Source organism: Protopterus annectens, chromosome 10.part0 (assembly GCF_019279795.1).
Source record: "Protopterus annectens isolate FY-2018-M chromosome 10.part0, PAN1.0, whole genome shotgun sequence".
NCBI classification, from domain to species: Eukaryota; Metazoa; Chordata; order Ceratodontiformes; family Protopteridae; genus Protopterus; species Protopterus annectens.
This window is the reverse complement of record NC_056744.1, coordinates 972,377,894-972,398,644: the sequence shown is the minus strand read 5'-3', so window position 1 is coordinate 972,398,644 and position 20,751 is coordinate 972,377,894. Positions and strand designations below refer to the sequence as shown.

Here is a 20,751-nt window from a genome sequence, read left to right as displayed (position 1 = left end):
GATGTAGAGAGTCTCTACACCAATATTTCCCATATTTTGGGCTTGGAAGCTATAAAATTCTTTTTGAATGATAGTCCTAAAACATATTATGTCCTGGAACTGGTAGAATTCTGCTTGAAAAATAATTTTTTGAATTTAATGGCACTGTTTATAGACAAGTTACAGGTACTGCTATGGGGGCAGCGTTTGCACCAGCCTATGCTAACCTGTTTATGGGGCTATTTGAAAATGAACACCTTTATAGGTTGCCTTTCTTTCAAAATAATGTTCTAAGGTATTTTAGATTTATTGATGACCTAATTTTCATTTGTCATGGGGATTGGGATACATCAGATAACTTCATTGATGAATTAAATAATAACAGATTTGGTATAAAATTTAGTGACATACAAAAGGAAATCAGGTTAACTTCTTGGATATTTCGCTTAGGGGCAATAATGGCTTTCCCATATATACTAGTATTCATAGAAAATTTGATGAAATAAGCTGGAAAATGTGGGAGATAGTTGCCATCCCCCATACGTTGTCAGCCATCCCCTATGGGGAATTTTGAGAATAAAAGACTCAATTCTGATATTGATATGGCCTTTAGGGAGGCCTATAAAGTGGCGAGATATTCAAAACTAGAGGGTATAACCCAGATGATGTAGAAAATAGCTTGCATAGAGCCTTTAAACAGAGTAAGGGCACTATTAGACAAAATAACTATGAAAGTAGCAATAAATATGGGACTGAACAGGAGAGAATGTTTTTGTTACAAAGTACACTAACTTCTCTACGATTGGTAATAAAATCATTATGGAATATTGGAATTTTATTAAAAAGATATAACATCACTGAAAAATATAAAATTAATGACATCATATAGAAAGGGGAAAAATATACAGGACTTTCTGATACACAGCATTTATAAAAAGCCTTGTACTAATGAATTAAATGTTGTGAAGAATTTGGGAACATTCCCTTGTGGAAAATGTGCTATATGTAAACATGTTGTAAATGAAGTGAATAAAATAAATGGCAAAATTTTTGATACAAAAGGCAAATATACATGTATGAGCAAAGGTGTTGTGTATGTCATATTCTGTGATTGTAACAAATACTATATTGGAGAAACAAAAGAATGCTAGCAGATAGGATAAAAGAACATATTAGAGATGTTAAAAATAATAAAATTACTAGTCCTATTGCTGAGCATTTTAACTCAGTACACCATGGAAATATTGAGAATATAAAAGTGTCTGTTCTGGAACATGTTCCATTATATTATAATGATGTTGATAGGCAAAAAAATATGTTAAGACAAAAGGAATGCATTTTGATTATGAAATTTGGGACTTTGCATCCACATGGAATGAACAGAGAATGTAACTGGCAATGTCTTGTTTAAGACTATGACTTTAAATATATTCAAGCTATGTGATTTGATAGTTTAATTATGTAATTGATTGATTACTTGTTTTTTCTATATATTGCAAGTGTTTTATGAGTTTTACTGTTTTACTCTGTAAAGGCTGTTGGCCGAGGCGCTAGAGAAGGAACTGTTCAACGAAATAAATTTTATTGGAAGGTAGAGCTGGGACTCACTGATAGTCTTTGTTGTTTATATAAAAAGATTCTGATAAGGTTCAGACCCAGGATGACAGTCAAAAACTGTAGGAGGAACTTCTTCCCCAACCAAAAACTGAGAAACTCCCCTAAGCCTCTCAGAAAAAAAAAATCAACCATGGCTCCATCTGATGCCTGCAAAGCTTCTTCAGATGTGCAGCTAGCCAGATCCTCACCAGCCTCCAACACGGTCGTGGCAGAGAAATCTGACAACACAGCTGGTTGAGCCTCTGGGTTCATAACAACCTCAGGAGAAACACCTGGCAGAGGCTGGACTGCGGAAGATTCCAGTCATACCTTTCTCACCTCCTTCTTCCCTAATGGCTGACCTTGGGGCAGGAGATTCCTTCCATTGTAGCTTTAATGAGTAGCCTAAGATGCTGGTTCTCAAATTAAAAGGGAAGAAAATCTACTGCTAAGGGTTTTCAGGACAAATGCTCAACAAACAGAATAAGACATATGGTCATGAGAAGTAGCTAGGCAAAAAAGACACTTATCATGGTGTTCTATATAGGGAATCTGTCTCCCACACTGGCATTTACCCTTCCTGGATGACATTAACCCCAAGGAACACAAAAACAAGAAAAAATAAATAAAATCCCCAATGGGGTACTTATCTTGCAAGTACAGTAAACAGGTGTAGGAAGTCACTGGAGAATGAAAATGCATTCAACTGGTAGAAAAAGGATGCAGGTAAACAGTCCAACAGTGTAAAAAAGAGGTTATGTACTTACCATGATGTTTCATTTGTGTTGTCCAATTTTCATCCCTCCTTGACTGATGGGTTTAGATCCGAGCCCTAGGCTCCGACTCGGCCATTGTAAAAACTCAGATCTTGTTTGCAAATTATAGCAAAAGACTAACACTTTACTCATGTAGAAAAATTTTTAAGCAGAAATACAGCAGATAAAGGAGCACAAAGCTATATCTGAACGTCTAAAGGCAAGGTAAAGACCTCAAGACTGGCTCTATCCATTCGCTCTTCAGACAACATTGGATGGGGGTTGGTGGGTGGAGAGTTGTGAAGGAATGAAAATTAGACACCACAGATGGAACTTACAGTAAATACATAACTTCTTTATCTGATGTTGCCAATTCTGACTCCTTCCTCAACTGATCAGAGTTCAAAGGGTGGCCTCAAGGATATTCTTAAGCATCACTGAGCGAAACAATGCTCTACTTCTGGAAACTAAGTCTAGCTTGTAATGAGATATAAAGGTATGAGGTGAAGCCCAAGTTGCTACTGCATAAATATCCATGGAGGCTCTTGAATGAAATGCTGAGGAAGCTGCAAAGGATCTTGTAGAAGGAGCACTCAATTGCTTAGTTAACAGTAAATTCAATTTATTGTAAATGAAAGAAATACAATTAGTGAGCCATTTGGCCTGGTTAACTCTAGACAGAGGCTTGCCCAATTTCTTTTTCACAAAAGAAATAAATAACTGATCTGATTTTCTGAAGTCCTTTGTTCTGTGCGAGTAGAAACGTAATTGTCTATGCACATCTAGTGAATGGAAGAAACATTTGCCTTTGTTTGTATAACTTATGAAGAAAACTGGAAGGCTGATAGATTGGTTAATGTTGGATTCTGATACAACTCTGGTTAAAAAGGATGTATTAACTTCACGATGTAACTCTATCTTTATGAAAAATTAGGTAAGGAGATTTCGCCAATAAAGTCTGAATTTCTGAAATTCGTCTGGCCAGAGTAATTGGCACCAAAAATAAAGTCTTCCAAGGCAGGAATTTGAGATCCCAAATCTCTGCAGATTTCAATGGCGGAAGAACCAAAGCTTGTAGTACCAGATTTAAGTCGCATGTTGGAGTAGGATCTTTATCTGGAGGCCTCAGCAAAAGTATTCCACATAGAAAGGACTTGCAAAATTTATGTGAAAAAAGGGAAGAGCCATCAAGACCAATACGGAAACTGGAAATTGCTGCTAAATGAACCTTTACTGTAGAAGAACTGGCCCCTTGATCAAAAAGCAATGACAAAAAGTCCAGGAAAGCATGAATCAGTGCTGAATCAGTGCAGAAAAGGGATCCACATCATTTTAAAGTGCCCAATGCACAAATCTTTTCCATTTGCTAGCATAAGTTTTTCTTGTGGATGGTGTGAGGAAAGATAATAGAATTCGTCGAACCGGGGAGGAGAGTATAGGTTTGTCTGGCTATTACTGAAAATGGAGAAACCATGCCGTCAGCTTGCGCTCTGGAAGATCTGGATGAACCACTTCTATTGGGTGAGATAGAAGGTCTGGAATTGGATCCAAAATCCATGGTCGATGGATCAAATGAGGCCACAGGAAGGGGAACCAAAATTTGTCGAGGCCAAAATGAGAGCAATGAGAATGACCTTGCTCTTCAACTTGACTGCTCTCTGAAGGAATGTCAATATCAAAGGGATTGGAGGATAAGCATGCAGTAACCTGGAGGGCCAAAAGTGAAGTAGGTGACTCCTCCTGTGGAAGGATAAAGACAAAGTAGCTGCTGCACTTGTTGTTTAGGGAAGAAGCAAAAAGATTGCAGCAAGGCTGGCCCTGCTTATGGAAAATCATGTTTGCTACTTTCTGGCTGAGGTACCATTCATGAGTTAACAGAATGCACATGCTCAGTTTCTCTGCTAGTATGTTGGCCTTTCCCAGAATATGCGTTGCTAAGAGAAAGCGGTTGGAAGAGATTTGCCCATTCACACACTCGTAGTGCTTCTCGACACAGGGGGTATGAGCTGGTTCCTCCTTGTTTGTTGATGTACCAAACCACTAACATATTGTCTGTTTGTATCACAATCATTCCAGATGGGAGAGCATCTTGAAAGGCTTGCAATGCTAAAAGCACTGCTCTCAACTCCAGAACATTGATATTCAAATTGGCATCCTGAGGAGACGACATGCCTTGGACCATCTTCCCAGGTAATGCCCCTCCACCCCAGCTGTGAAGCATTTGTGGTCACTATAGGCTTGGGCTGAGAAGGGATAAATAGATGGCCTTGTGTTAGTTGTTCTGACTGGGTCCACCACATCAAATCTTTTTTGCACATATTGGTGATTCGAATCAGGGTGGACAGAGGCAGCTGAAGTATCGACCACTGAGATGCCAACATCCACTGAAGAATCCTCATGTGAAACCTGGCCAGCAGAATGGGGTATTGCTGCCACCATCAATCCTAATGCTTGTAGGACTACATGAGTAGGGGCTGTGGCACTGCAAAGTATCTTGCTGTCTTGCGATCTCAAAGTTTGAACTCTGGAAAGGGGAAGAGAAGCTATTGTTGACCTTGTGTCAAGTAGTTCTCCTATAACTCTATAGTTTGAGATGGTTGAACATGTGACTTTTCGAAATTTATGGTTATGCCCAACTCCACAAAAATCTGGGTTACTTGTCCTCTTGCCATAATAAGTTGATGCCTGGTTGGGAAGGAGATGATCCAGTTGTCTAAGTAAAGAAACACCCAGAACCTGTGCAGTCTCAAGTGAGTGCTACCACTGCCATACATTTGGTGAACACCCTGGGGGCTGTGATGAGACCAAAGGGCAGTGCTCTGAATTGGTAATGACTGGCTCCTAGCTGGAAGCATAACAATTTCCTGAATTGTTTGTTCATTTTTATATGATAGTACGCACCCTGGAGCTCTCCTGATTGTCTTTTTCCAGAAAAGAATGAATCGATTGAACCATGACCATCTGGAACTTTGTCTTCCGAACAAAGTTGTTCAGGTTGCTGAGATCCAGAATTGGTCTCCAATTCCCATTTTTCTTTGGCACCAAAAAGAATCTCAACTAAGTTTTGGATCCTCTCTGATGTGGGGGGGAGGGGGGGCACACTCTTGGATGACTCTCTTGTTGGGCAGCTTTTGTATTTGAAATGCTGCTTATTCCCTCTGACTGGGTGGAATATCAGGGGTTTTTATTGGAGTTTGGAGGACAAAAGAAAAATGGAATTATATATCCTCTGGATACAATCCTCTGCACCAAAGTATCTTTTGTTATTTCTAGCCAGGCTCTCTAGTGCAGGGACAAACAACCTCGGATTGTCTCCAGAGGGGGACAACTCCTATACAGGAGTGCTGGAAGGGCTTGCCAATGAAAGATTCTTTGGACCCCTGATGCTGTGGGACACCTCTGCTATGAGGGCGGTGTCTACTATTTGAACTTCACCACTGCCTCTGGCGGAAGACCCTCTACATGTGCCCTGGAAAGATCCTTATGACTTTCTGAACCACATCTTTCCACCACCTTGATGATTCCTTGGAAATGATCTTTTGGGGGGGGGGGGGGCGGAAAAACATACGTCCATGGCAGAAAGCATCTTTCCATCCTTGTCACACTTGGACAACATATCTTTTATTCTGGGGCCAAAATGAGAGGTGCCGTCAAAGGCAGCATTGATGAATGAAGACTTATAAGGCTCCACAAAATCACACAAAAGCAGCCAGGTGCGTCTCCTAATGGCTATACCTGAACCTGCTGCCCTTGAGGTTCCTTCTGCCATATTAGAAACAAGCCTCATGGACGAGTTGGAAATAGACTGTAGGGTCACTAGCTGAGCAGTGACTGAGTCCTTCACCACTTCAGACATGGTTCCTCTGAAGGTACCTGAAAGCTCCTTAATCAGATCCCTCTGAAGTCTAGTAAAATATGCCAAGTAGTTCAGAGACCTTAATGCAAAATTCGCTGAAGCATAAACACATTTTCCAAATCTGTCCATCGCCTTTGACTCCTTGTCAGGAGGAAGGACAGAGGTAATTTCATCAGCAAGTTCCTTTTTAGTGGCCACCACCACAACCATGGCATCAACAGGAGGGGCTTTTAACCAAAACTGCTTATACTCTGGAGGGGTCATAATCTTATCTGGCTTTTTGGGAATGGGCTCAATGGAGTCAGATTCCTTCCATGCCTGCTGCAAGACCAACTGCGGGAGCTCATCAGAAGGCATGGCCACGCAGGTAGTGGAAGGGCCGGTACCAAAAGCCTCCAATAGTACAGATTCCTCTGAAGAAGGGTTGGAGGACTTCCAGCCACCTCTCTGTTTTAGGATCTTGCGGAAGTCTCTGAATAAGACATTTTCAGGAGGTGACTGTGGGGACCCCTCGCCTTCATCAAAATCTGTACCTTAGGTGACTGACTCAGTGGAATCGATATGCCTTCTCTTGCATTTCCTCTTCTTAGGGACCTCCTCAGTGGGAAACTCTAGGGAGGTATCAGAAGAGGAGGGGAAATCCTGTTGGGAGGCCTGGGGTTTTTATCGGCTGTCCCTGTAAACAGGATAGCTGAAACTCAAGGTGCAGAGGCGGAACAGTAGAAGACACAGGATCCGAAGGGGGAGGCACTGCTTGGGTCTGAGTTGTAGACAGAGCTCTCTCCAGTACCCTAAAGGCAGACCGTCCTGGAGAGGGAAAGGAACCTGGATCTGAGAGGCCATGCCCCTGATCCCTGGCCCAGCCATGCCCTGAGGACAGCTGCCCAGAAGCCAAAGTTGGGCCTGAACTGACCATCTCAGAGGCTCTGAAATGCAGAGACAGCTCCAAAATCCTTGGAGTTGACCGCTGTACCTTGGACCTGACAAGGTATGAATTGGCTCCCAAGAGCTCTCCAGATCCGATTGAACTGAAGAGCTCAGAGTGAGTTTCGCATCTGGGATACCAGAATCCACTGATCTGAAAAAGACAGTGCTGGACGACTCAGATCCAAGGGCTCTGAGACCTGGATAGGAGTCAAAGGAGGAACTGATAGAGGAGTAGTGGAAACATAGACCTCCTGACCCAATGGGGTAGAAACTAAGGAAGGGGCAGACTGGCTGTGCGCTGAGAGGATCATTCTCACTAACCTCTCTACCGCTTCGTCGGTGAGATTTCTGGATGAATGAATGGCTAGAGCATATGCAAACTTTGATCTTCCTAAAAATGAGGAAGGCACTCCAGATGGGACCGGGTCCACTAAAGGAGAGTACCTCATTCTACGCAGAATTGGTAAACAGGACATCTGATCCGAAGTCCTTGGATTAAATGCATCCTTAGTTGTCAGAGACTCTGGAACCAAAGAAACCGTTGAATCCAAGCACTTGAATTTGGTCTTAGATGGATCCGAAGAAATAGTAGGATCCAATCATTTTTGCTTCTTCTTTGTATGATCTGAAGAAACTACAGGATCTGAAGAAGTTCTCTTAGTGATTTTTCTGTGGACATGGAGGATACACATGAGGTGCTCAGAGAAGTAATTGCAGACTTTTTCAGTTTCTCTTTGGAAGGTCCAGATATAGGCTCGTCAAAGGAAAAAGGCAAGAGACCCTTAAGGATAAGCTTGTTCCTACTACACATCAATGTCCTAGGATTGAAAGTGTGACAGACTGCACAATTCTCCTGGTGGTGGAGAGGACCTAAACAAAAAACACACAAGGAGTGTGAGCCAGACATTGGAATCTTCTGACTGCACTTCCCACATGTTTTGAACCTAGCTGGGCACTTCTCCTTTTTAGCCATCAGCAAAAACAAAAGGCCAAACACAATCACAGCAGCAGCAGCAATCAAAAGAGTTAGAACTTAAGTAGAGAAAGTCCTTATTTATTTATTTATATATTTTTTTTAATAAAAGGAAAGCAGAAGGAAGGAAGGATGGGAAAAAGTACCAACAATGGTACTAAACTCTACAAGAAACATACAAAATAGGAAGAGATTTGCTAACAATAGTAACTAGAAATACCGGGAATGGTAACAAGGAAAGAAATCAGAGATTGTTGAAAGGTAAGGGGGAAAGTCTAAGCAGGAAACTTTTGTCTAAAGTAGTCTCAAATAAACAACAGAAGAGAAATAATTTAAGTTTAAAATATACTTATTGCCCAAGCTCGAGAGAACAATGGCCCACGTCTTTTCAATGGAAGTGGCAAATGAGATCTGAGGTAATGGGTGGTGCATTCTGGGTAAGGAAGAAACTGAAGAGTTCAAGGTTGCTACGAGTTTTTACAATGGATGAGTTGGATCCAAAGGCTCGGACCCAACCCTTCAGTGGTGGAAGGAATGAAAACTGACATCAGATGATACGCTCAGACTGGCAGCAAAGAAGTTCTGTTTTTAGTGGGCCTGAATGTCACCTTTATGCCCTAAGTTACATGCAGGGAGTGTTTGGTGATGTACGGCATACCTTTAAAATAACAGGAGTCTTTAGTAGAGCTGGGTGGACTTCAGGCTTCCACAGCAGGGGAACCCATATGCTTTGAATACTGCAACAGTAAGTTTAAGACAGCCACTGCTGCCAGGGCCAGAAGGAAGTCACCAAAATTACCTAGGGGGATTCCTTCTGAATCTTCAGAAATACCCCGGATATCACTGAAAGGATGAAAAAGAATACAGGAACATTCCTGTTCCAAGAAAAGAAAAGGCATTGGCCTTCCAAGCCTTCTCACATGGAGTCTTGGAGCAGAAACTTCTCAGCAGACTGTTCACAGAGGAGGCAAACAGGTCTACTTGAGGAGGTCCCCTAGATGGATTAAATCTTGGAAGAAACCCTGGTCAAGTTTCCATTCATGAGGGTCTGCTTTTGTTCTGTTCAGCTTGTCTGCCTCAAAAATTTTGCTGACAGAATGTAGGATGCCTTTACAGTGAGACTGCGCTGTGAAGCTCTATCCTAAGCTAACTGACTGGTCTGCAAAGTGGGTACAAATGAACACAGTAATTACTAACTTTTGGTTAAAAGTATTACCATCTGCACGAAGATTAAGCCAAAAGTCAGAACTATTTATATGCAAACCCTGAAGAGACACAACCTGGCTAACAAAAGGAAAAACAATGCTCCTACTTAAGAGTGAACCTGCAAGCTACCCTAAAAATTATAGACCAATGACTTGCCTTTCGACGATGTATAAACTATACAAGGGAATTGATGCCAACAGAGTTTATATTCATTTAGAAGAAAACTCATTTATGTCAATAGAACAAAAGGGCAATAAAAGAAAGTCATATGGAACAAAGGATCATTTGTTGTTAAATAAAGTTATAGTAGAGAATTGTAAAAAGGGGAAGAATCTAAGTATGGCATGAATTAACTACAAAAAAGCATTTGATAGTATCCCACATTCATGGATAAAAGAGTGCTTAAAATGTATAAGATATGCCCCTACACTGATCGACTACATTACAGTGACCATGAAACAGTGGCAGACCACTTTGCACTTAAGCCATGATAAAGGAAAGATCATTATTCCCAGGGATAAAAATTCAAAAGGGGATATTCCAAGGTGATGCTCTGTCACCATTGCTATGATGCCTTGCCCTTAACCCATTAAGCTGTTTACTTAGCTTAGGCCATGGCTAAAATTTGGCTCCTAAAAACAACAAAGTGTAAAGACTTCTCATCCTCTCTTTGTTGATGATTTAAAACTGTACACCTCATCAGATGGGGAACTGAAAGCACAAGTGCAGGTTGACAAAACTTTTTCAGATGCTATAAGAATGTCATTTGGTTTTGATAAATGTGCAAAATCAACCTTTAAAGCAGGAAAACTGCAGCATCAGGAAAACATCAGTTTGGGACAAGAATGTGACATAAAAGAACTTGAGCAAGAGGGAGTGTATAAATATTTGGGAACTGATGAAGGACCAACGATAAAACATGAACAACTGCAAATACAATTTAGTAAAGAATACTTTAGAAGACTTAAATTAATCCTGAAAACAGCATTGACATCTAGGAACAAAATCCAACCTATAAACCCAATTTGCTCTTCCTGTCCTAACTTACTTGGAATGACTGACTGGCTCCAAAACACAAAACATGTTGGACAGATTAGATAGGAAAACAAGAAGGATGTTTCATGCTCACCAAATGATTTACAAAAATCAGCGTATACCAAGATTATTTATTCCTCTTTCCAAAGGACGAGTGGGCCTCCTTGAAATTGATTACATGTATAGATCTGCAGTTGTGGGACTCCACATATCTGTTGACATCACAAGACCCAAACATAGTGAAAGTTATGAAACATGAGGACAATAAATTTAAGATGACTTCTCTGCTTAATCTAGCAGAAGCATATCGGAGTCAAGCAGAAATGGAAATCAAATCAGAAGTAGATAAAAATCAAGCATGAACTGAATGTGCCAAATAAAAAAAACAAAAAAAAACAAAAGAAAGAATATAAGGTGAAGGACCAGATGAGAAGGCAAGAAATGTGGAAAATGCATAAATACAATTGCAAGTATAGAAAACTTCTGGAACCACCTTCATGTTGATCAGGAACGAACACAGGAATGGTTAAGGATAGACAAATTCAAACCAAGAGATGAAAGGTTAATATTGGTGGCCCAAGATAGTGGGCTACGTACATAGGTTCATAGGAAGATAGTAGGCTATTGACCTGGAGGCCCTTATAAGCCTAGCCAAGAATTTCGCCCATGTTCCCTCAAAGTCAGCACCTGTTTCCCCTGTCCAGCAGGGACACAGGTGGGATCCCAGGTGTATATTTTCTGTTTCCCATCCAGTCGTCCAGGTTCCTCTAAAAGAGGGCTGAAGAGGTACTCTGCTTGACATGGACAGGAAGTCTATTCCACAGACGGGGGAGTCTTTGGGACACAAATCTATCCCAACAAGTTCTATTAATGTCACAGACTAGGTTAAGGGCTTGCATACAGATTGCACAAGTGGAGTTTGTCTTATGAATATGAAATGGCCTTGTATGCCAGACATAGGTCACCTCTGAGCAGTCTGTATGAGACTGAGTAGAGGGACAGGGCTTTTAGCCTATCTGTATAGTATAGGTGTTTGAGACTCTCGATTTTCCTGGTTAGGAACCTCTGTGGTCTCTCTAACTGCTGCATGTGCTTGGCAAGGTACATGCCAAAGGGGGCAGTGTACTCGATAATGGGTCTGATAAGGGTAGGAGTACAGGGATATTATGACCTCCTTGTTCCTGGATGAAATACCCTTATTTATGAGGTGGGCCATGTATAAAGCCTTCTGCACATCTGAGGCAACGTGGTGGTCAAAAGTCAGGTTGCTATTAACCTGGGTGCCCAAGTCCCTCACAACTGATTGCATGCTTAGTACGTTGTTATTAATGTGATAATTTGTGGGGGTGACATTTTCCCCAGAGAGAATAATGATGCATTTCTTGGCATTCAGTTTGAGGTCATGTTTCTGGCACCAGTCATTAGTTTGGGTAAGGCCCTCTTGGAGGATGTTCACATCACTACGGAAATTTAAGACACTGCCCAGCTTGCAATCATCTGCAAACTTGGTCAGCCACAGACCACTGGTTTTGTCTTGCACCTCAGAAAAGTATATCCCAAACAGTGGAGGCCCCAAGACCAATCCTTGGGGTACACCACTCATTACGGATCTACTACTAGAGGTGGCTTCTACTTTGACTGAGTGGGTTCTTTCAGTGAGCCAGTTAGCCACCCATCTGGTAACATATGGTTAGTGACTAACAGTATCACATACACTGATTCCGCAAAGATAGCAAAACTGCTAGAGGACACATTTGGTGAAAATGTCATTGCCTTATCCCCTCCAAACGTATCACAAACCTTGCCCCCAACTTCCCCACCACCCTACTTAGCTGAAGAGCAGGTCATTAAAGCTTTGTCTAAGGCAAAAAAAAAACAGCCTCTACGGGACAAGACGGTAACCCAGGCTGTCTTCTAAACAAACTAAAACATGAACTAGCATCACCATTAATTACCCCATTCAATCACAGCCTAACCACTAGCTTTGCTCATGCGGAATGGAGAACAGCAACAGTTACTCCCTCCACAAAGATGGCTGAGCAACAGACCCAGGGAATTATAGACCCATAAGTCTGACCAGCCTCATCTGTAAAGCCATGGAATGTATCATTATGGACCTCATAAATAATGATATAGGTGACCTCCAAACTCTGGATCCAACCCAATTTGGCTTCATAAAGGGTAGATCCTGCATTTTAAACCTGGTGGATTTCTTTGAAAATGTGACCAGGGAAATCGACGAGGGCAAATCTGTGCACACAGCATACCTCGACTTGGCAAGGATCTTTGACACAATCCCACATTCAGACATTACCGATAAACTTACCAAACTGAATGTAAACCCCTTTGTTGTAAGATGGGTTGCCAACTGGCTCACAGACCAGTCACACACTGTCAAAGTGGGTGACTCCACATCAACCAGCAGACCTGTCACCAGCGGGGTGCCACAAGGGCCACTGCTGGGATCCTAGTGTTTGGTATATATTTCTGAGAAGTTCATGCCAAAACTAAGGGACTACAAGTGACCAAGTTTGCAGATGATTCCAAACTGGGTGCAACTACTGAATCCCCAAATTATGTCAGTATACTTCAGGAGGGTCTTATGCAGACCAAAGACTGGTCTCTTAGTCACGGTCGCAAATTGCATGCAAAGAAATGCATCACTCCCTTTGGTAAAAATAATGTCCCTTCACACTAACAAATTAACAACAATACCCTATGCACGTATGAAGTGGTAAGAGATCTGGAATTACAAGTAGACTGTGACCTTAACTTTGAGCACCATGTGTCTACTGTAGTAAGGAAGGCTTTCTACGTAGCACACTTGATTAGCAAAGGCATCACCGCTAGAGCAAAGGAGGTTATACTCCCTCTATACATATCACTAATCAGGCCCATAATTGAGTATAACGCACCTTTCTGCATGTACTGTACAAAGCACCTGCAGCAACTGGAGAAACCTCAGAAGTTTCTAACTATGAAGATCAAGGAACTCCAGCACATACCTTACACAGACTGACTAAAGTCCCTGTTACTTACACTCAGTATCATACAGACTTCTTACGAGAGACTTATGACTGGCTTACAAAGCAATCTCCAACCTAAACCTAATGAATTTGCTGTACATCCGTAAATCAAACGGGACTAGAGATACCCATTCTGGAGACCTAAATATGGCCTACGACTTGAATAGGATGTACTGGAGGGACAGATTTGTCTCCCAGCGACTGTTGCATTTTTGGAATAGGCTGCAAATTCATGTAAAGCAGAGCATCTTCATGACAAGATTCAAAAGGAACCTGGATGAGTGGATGTAGCACCATAAATTCTTACAGGGGATAGCGCCTATAACCCTCAAGGAAATGGGAAGTCATTACTAAATACAATCCTGGGTACTGACTTGAGTATCTATGGTATTACATTGGGATGAAAAGGCTAGGCTTGAAATGACCTCTGGGTCGATAGCCTAGTAACGTCCTATGATCCTCTGCTCCTAAGAGATCTTTTGCCCAAATGCAAGATTCTTGACACTTTAACAAAGTGTCTGCAAAGATGTGCAAGGTTTCTAAATATGGAAACATGTGGATACCCTGTAGCCTGCCATGAATTACAACTGGATCTAAACACTTTGTGAACACCCATAGTGCAGAGGATAGTCTAAAGGGTAAAGCAAAGAACTGATACATAGATACAGAAAACCTTAAGAAACACCTGAAGTCTGGATGAATATGGATGGGATGATAAGCATTTATGGGTGGCCTAATGGTTAAGGTGTTTGTCTTGAAAGCAAAAGGTGCAGGGTTTGAGTCTCACAAGGGAAAAATGGCTAGGCTTAAAATGGCTCGCAAGGGCAGTTAGCTTAGTACTAATCTATGAACCTATGAACCTATGGTCTTATATGTTACCAGGAAACTTGGAGGAGGAAGAAGAGTTAATAGGTTTTTAAGTGACAGCATTGTGAACTTATACACTATCACAAACAGGTTTAGGAGTGAAAGACCCTGAACCAAGCATTTTCTTTTTGTGGCACAAAGACACACTTCACTAAAAACCTTTCTCAACCTGGGAAGGAGAAACTGGTTCTATCATTCCCAGGAACATCATGTGATGAAAGATAAGAAAAAAAAAAGTCTGATCTGGTGGATGAAGAATTACCCCCTGAAAAGGAGGGACTTTCTCCCACTGCAATCTGTAACCTTGATGGATACTCTTCAGAAACCCTTTGTCTGAAACTGTTGCCAAACAGAAAAAAAATGAAAGTCCGATTTTCTGAGAAGGAAAATGGACTGCCAGGGTGGAAAGGGGGGACAATGTCCCTTACATAGTTATTCTGACTTGTTGGACTGTCCTTGTTTTTTTTTGGGAGGTTCCTGAATTCTTTTGGGAACCCCCTTGCCATTTCTTCTTAAATGTATGTTTACCTGCATTTCGAAGACACTGATTGGAGAACCCCTTTGCAAAATGAGGACCAAAACTCTTAAGAGACTCCCTGTATCAACTTACCCTTTTCATCACACTTTTTCATAACCTCTGCAGCAAAGAGACCAAAACCTAAATTTCTACCCAACGGAATGTTTAAAATCTTTTTCACATTATCTGGAAGGTTCTGAGAATGCAGCCAGGCAAACTTCATCCAAATGGCACCAGTGGCCATAGCCCTAGAAGAAATATCAACTGAGTTATACACACACACTGTAAAAAAAAGAGTAGTCATTGTACAATGAAAAAAGTCAAACATGGGTCACCCAGGGCACAGTCAAGGTTTTACCTCTCTATGCCATGAGGACAGGGGGCAAAGTACATAATTCCTGAATTAAAATATGTGAAAGCATAAATCCATATGCATATGGAAACCAGTACTGAGCAAAATACCCTCTTTCCCCATCTGTATCATTAACATATTCCCTATTTCACCACAAAAAACAAATATACCATATTTAGGACATAAGTAAACTTCAGGAATGAAGACATGCTCATGACTTAAGATTACAAATTAGGATACAAGCAAACAATTTACAGTAATTCTTCACTAAAGTAACGTCTCATATTACCCAAGTCAATAGGATCATCTTTTTTCCCCTAATAAATCTGACAACAGCAACATGTTGAGGGACTGAACATCTCTAAGAGACGGTCATCACCAACAAGACAAAGAACAGATCAGTCAAACTTGAAAAAAAAAGACAATGTGTTTCCATCACAACTCAAGGCATACAGACGTCCTGCTACAGAGTAACAGTTGATGGCACATTAAACACAAGCAAAGGACAACAGGTACTGAAGAAAAGAAAATACAGCTGTGCAGGCAACTTAACATAACAGTAGATGCTTCAGTTTGTCCACTGATGCATTACTAACCCAAGAGATCTTTGCTACAGGTTGACTCTAACATATGGCTTAACTTTCTGAGTTAAGTGATCCCTATAGCCAGACTAGTATCACCCTACTTCAAACATCTTCACATTCCTCATATACAAGTGGTACCCACCAGCACCATCCTTAATTCTTTATAGCTTTTCTTCAAATCAACGCTTTACCGTCTTTAATTATTACAACCACCACATCTTTTTCCTGTTTGTCTGTCCCTTCTTTTTAAAATACTGTTAAAAAGCCTTCCAGATCTTTAGCACTTTCTTCCCTTCTATGTTAGCTGTTGAGCTTCATCTACCTCTAACCTTGGCATATTTAAGTGTTCAATAAATATTTCCAGTTGTGTTTTTTCCTGATTTCCCATTCTCTGCTTTATACAAATTTTTCATAAAATATCCAAAATATCTCTAATACTTCTACAGGATCTCTAGTTATTTTTGTTATAGGTTCCCTAAGTTTGGCAACAATCCTTTCTACTTTCCATTGCCCTAGGTTGTTGTAACAAAATGTTTTTGTGCTCTGGAGTTATCAAAAACAGTTGCTTAACACCAGCGTGAGTCAAACTCATACATATTATCCAGGTATTACATTATTTTCTATTTAGCACACTGCAACTGTGCCTCTTCTTGTTCTGAGAGATTACCCTTACTTTGCAATACTTCAACTTTTATCAAACCCTCTAAATAAGACTCTTTTACTTCTTAACCAGATCTCTTTATCTTTTTGTTTTATTTCTACCCTGCTTTTAAACTCTACTTCCATTTTATCCAGCTCACTCGTTATAACTTCTGAAGCACTTTCTAGCTTCCCTACCACTGCCAGGATAACTTCCACTCCTCATTCTTAAAATTCCTCTCTTTTTAACAGGTAGGTGGGGAAGAGCTATTGTCTCAACTTTACTTCATTACCCTGCATTTTTATGTTAGCACTTATTGTTACTGATTTGAAATAGTTATTGCATGCATATCAAAGTTCTCATGATCCCATGTACAATAATGCTGTCTGTTCTTTTCTTATCTATACTCTCCTCCTAGATGTGAAAACAGCTTGCATGCTTTCAGAAAACATTACATTTTAGACCTAATTAAAACTGCACTGGAAATGTTTAAATAAAACTACATGGTACACTGTCCTATTAAATGCATTATAGTATTAAGGCTGCTATGGAGGCTGCTATCTCTCGTTCACTTCTCATAATTTCAAACTTTATTTTTCTTCTAACCCTACACTAAATCTTTCATATACCACCAAGTATGCAAATGTATCTTTAATTTTTGCATTTCCCTCAGGAAAGACTGCTCAGAACTAACAAGATTAATTGCTTATACCTGCAGACACCTCCTCTGCATGTAAAAGTAGTCGGCAATAAATATTTGTAAATTTCAGTCAGAATAGAATGTATATGTGCTTTCAGCTGCAGACTTCTCGACTCCCACTGAACATTTATTAACAGAAAAAATGGTAATATCTTTGCATTTGTAAGAAATTTATTTTTATGGCTTGCATCATTTTGTCTTATTTTTCAACCTTACTTGCTTACAAATCACACAACCTTATAAAAATAAGAGAAACATCCTTATTTCGGGTCTATATTGAAAACTCGAACGTTGACTTGCCCGAACACCTAAACGCCGACACATATTCCGCGAACCGCATATACACCGAACGCCCTAAACCGCGAAATTCAAAAACTCGAAATATCATAGTTGTCACATCCCACCGCCCGCTACATACTACCTAACTAAATAAACCACATAAATACACTAAACAAAACACTACTTCTAACCCTACACTAAATCTTTCATATACCACCAAGTATGCACTTAACCCGCACCCTAACCCTAAGATCCGTAACTATCACACACTTACCTTAAAAAGCTATACCCAAACAAACTAAATAATCCACACACATACACTTAATAAAACCCTACTTCTAACCCTACACTAAATCTAACATACATTACCATCTATGCACTTACCTTAACCCGCACCCTAGCCCTAATGTCCGTAACTATCGCACACTTACCTAATGGAGCTATACCGCAGAAGGGTCAACCATGACGAATCGACGTTTTGGATTTCGCGCTTCAGGACAATCGATGTTTTTGCGGTTCAATGAAGATGTGTCGGCATTTAGGTGTTCGGGTAAGTCAATGTTCGAGTTTTCAATATAGACCCCTTATTTCTACATATAATATAAATCACTGCACTTTTGCACTCCCTCCCCAGTAGCCCCAAATCATTAAACTTGCTTTTTTCCAGCCTTTCATCTTATACTGTAAAGCCTAAATTTCTTATAACTAAAAAAGTATTTAACTTTAATATCTTTAATGCATACAACAGTCACTGAAAAGACTCCCACATATTTAAAATACCCTTCACTACACATTACACAAAACTGTTTTACTATCTAAAACATGCAATTTATATCATGAAATGGTTTATACAAATATTAATAAAAACAAAAATTACTGTACTTAAAGTTACTTTTTCCCTTTTGGTGCCTCAGTAAACCTCAAATATTGAAAGTACCCCTTGAAAATGATTATGTCAAGGTACGCATATTTGAAGTCTACAGTGGCTAGAACAGCCTGAGGGCATAGGGCTAGAAGCAGATCCTGAAGGATTAATATTTTGAAATTTGGACTTTTTATGAACTTTTTAGGTTTGAAAGATTTAGGGTAAATCTCCAGGATTCCTCCTTTCTTGGTATGAGGAACAATCTTGAGTCAAACTTTTGTTCAGTTGGGACAAGTTCTATTGCAGCCCCAGGTCAACTTTTCTGTAGGGAAGGGCCCTACTAGGTGCTCTTGGTCTTCTGGGACTAATAGTAGTTCTTTTCTTTGAGATATATCTATGAACAGGAATTGAAGCTTGTATTACTTGGAAACTATCTGTGGGAACCACAGGTCTGTGATTATGTCTACCCAATGACGGCAGCTAGAGGTCGACCATCACCTGAAGGGGAAATTAATGAGTTGTGTGTATGTGTGTGTGTTGGGGATTCATGACCCAGAGCAGTTTTTTTTGAGAGTGAGTGGAAGAAAGCTGGTTCTAGCCACAGCTGCTCCATAGCGAGGGCTAGACTCTGGGGAACCAGGCCTCCCATTATCCTCCTTGGACCAACGACAGGAGCAGAGCATATTGGGGACATATTTGTTAGGACTAGAGATAATATTTTCTGAGTCCCTAGCTGGGACAGGAACTGAATGGTCTAATGAAGTGTTGTGCATATTTGTTTGTAGTAGTATAGGTTTCCCATCTTAAGTACAGCTAGTTGAAATATCATAGCAGGACAGTGTTTGTTTTGATGTGAAGGGACTCTAGTTTGTTTAGATATGCCTTGTGGGTTACAGGTAACAGAAAAGATTCTGCAGTTGGCTATAAAATAGTACAGATTCTTACTGATGGTGAGTAGGATGTGGAGGAGCTCAATTTCATTGTCTTATCTTATGAGTCACAAAGTGATTGAGCTTCTTAGAAAAATATGAACATGTCACAGTACAGTAATACCCAGAGGTGGGTCTGAATGAGTGGAAGGAGTTCAAACCTGTTACTGAGTGGATGCTATAACTACACTGGAATCAATTTTCAGTACTAATGCAGATATCTACATTCTAGAGGATCAGCAGTGCCACTTCTAAATCATTTTGCTTTTATCTGACTATGACAGTAACTTGAAAAGACCGTCCTTTTCCAAAAATAGCACAATAGGGGTGGAGAAAGCTATGATGAGAAAGGTGCAAACCAACTATGTCTGTCAATCATCTCACTCCAGTCTGACATATATTAAGACTCCCTTACACCACCACTAATAACTAAGCCAAATGTTGAATCCAATTGTCTTTTCAATTGTGGCATTACTCTTGATGAGGGTAGGATACTGTTCAAGACTAGTTTCATACCAGTTCATACACATTCTGAAAGGTCTCTCATGTCTCTCTTCATAGGATCAAATTATTCACTTCCACATGCACAATGAATACATCATATGTGCACAAAGGAAAAGGCACCTGAGGGCTCTTACAACATGGTGAATCCTGGCACCCAAGAGATAATTTACAAGTGCACTTTACTTGCTCAGCCTGGTGAGTGGTGCATCTGTATGTCTCTCTATGCAGTCAGTTATGACTAGGACGCTACCAAATGTATTAGTTCAGCAATGTTTTCTTATGGGTATTGGCTTGCAAGCTGAGGGTCCCTTTTTTCTTCCATATTGCATGTTGTTTACTGACAACCTAATAAGAACTGATAGTGTTTGGGTAGGAGGTAGGCCTCCAAAGTTAGCAAATGTTTGCACCTCTCACACCTGAATTAATCTAGTATTAGGAGCAAATGGCTGTCAGTAAGCATGAGACAGCTGCTACACTTCCGTCAGGTTGTCTGATGCTAACAGTCAGACTGCAGCTGGTGTCAGAGACTGTGACTTTATTGTTCCTGGATGGGGCATGTATGGATACATCAATGAAGTTACTGAAGGAGGTCTAATATTTACTGGAAGAGAAGATAAGATGCAGTAGTGTAGTACTGCAGTAAAAATGTTAATAGGGAGGTATAGCCACAGTGCATGGGTTTCTCAAGTACACTAACCAGGTCAATAAGCTGGTACAGTTTATACAAGTGCACATGTGCTAAGAGTGACTTAGCAGGTTAGCTCAATTTTTACACCAGAAAGACAAATTTAAATTCTGACTCGGTTCTTACAATAAGAAAAATGCAATACAATACAATACAATACATAGTATTGAACAGCATTTCCTGGGCATTGCTGGATCTGGTTGCGGTCAAAGTAGTTGTCTTCAGACATGATCATGTAGTCATAGCCACGCCAAGTAGAGCACATCATCTGCAATGAAAGCACACTGGCCAATTAAAAAAACATGCTGCGGCTATAAGACAACAGCATGCCTCATCTACAGCAATAGCAGCACCCTCTTCTCTCACCACGAGACTACTTGCTTAACAAGTTCTAGCTGGGTTCTTTAGACATTAGTGCCTGGAGTTCTGAAATCCTTTCAGCAAAAGTAACAGTTACCACACGTATAGCATCTTCC

At 40.5% G+C, this 20,751-nt stretch overlaps 1 protein-coding gene across 1 annotated transcript in view; it reads right to left on the bottom strand.

Annotated features, from left to right (window-relative positions):
* The window catches only part of XPR1 (xenotropic and polytropic retrovirus receptor 1), a 2,667,923-nt gene that overhangs the window by 701,148 nt on the left and 1,946,024 nt on the right, over positions 1-20,751 (bottom strand). Inside the window, 2 exon segments of the mRNA XM_044085740.1 lie at positions 9,303-9,334; positions 11,238-11,250. Of these exon segments, the coding sequence (XP_043941675.1) occupies positions 9,303-9,334; positions 11,238-11,250 (45 nt within the window).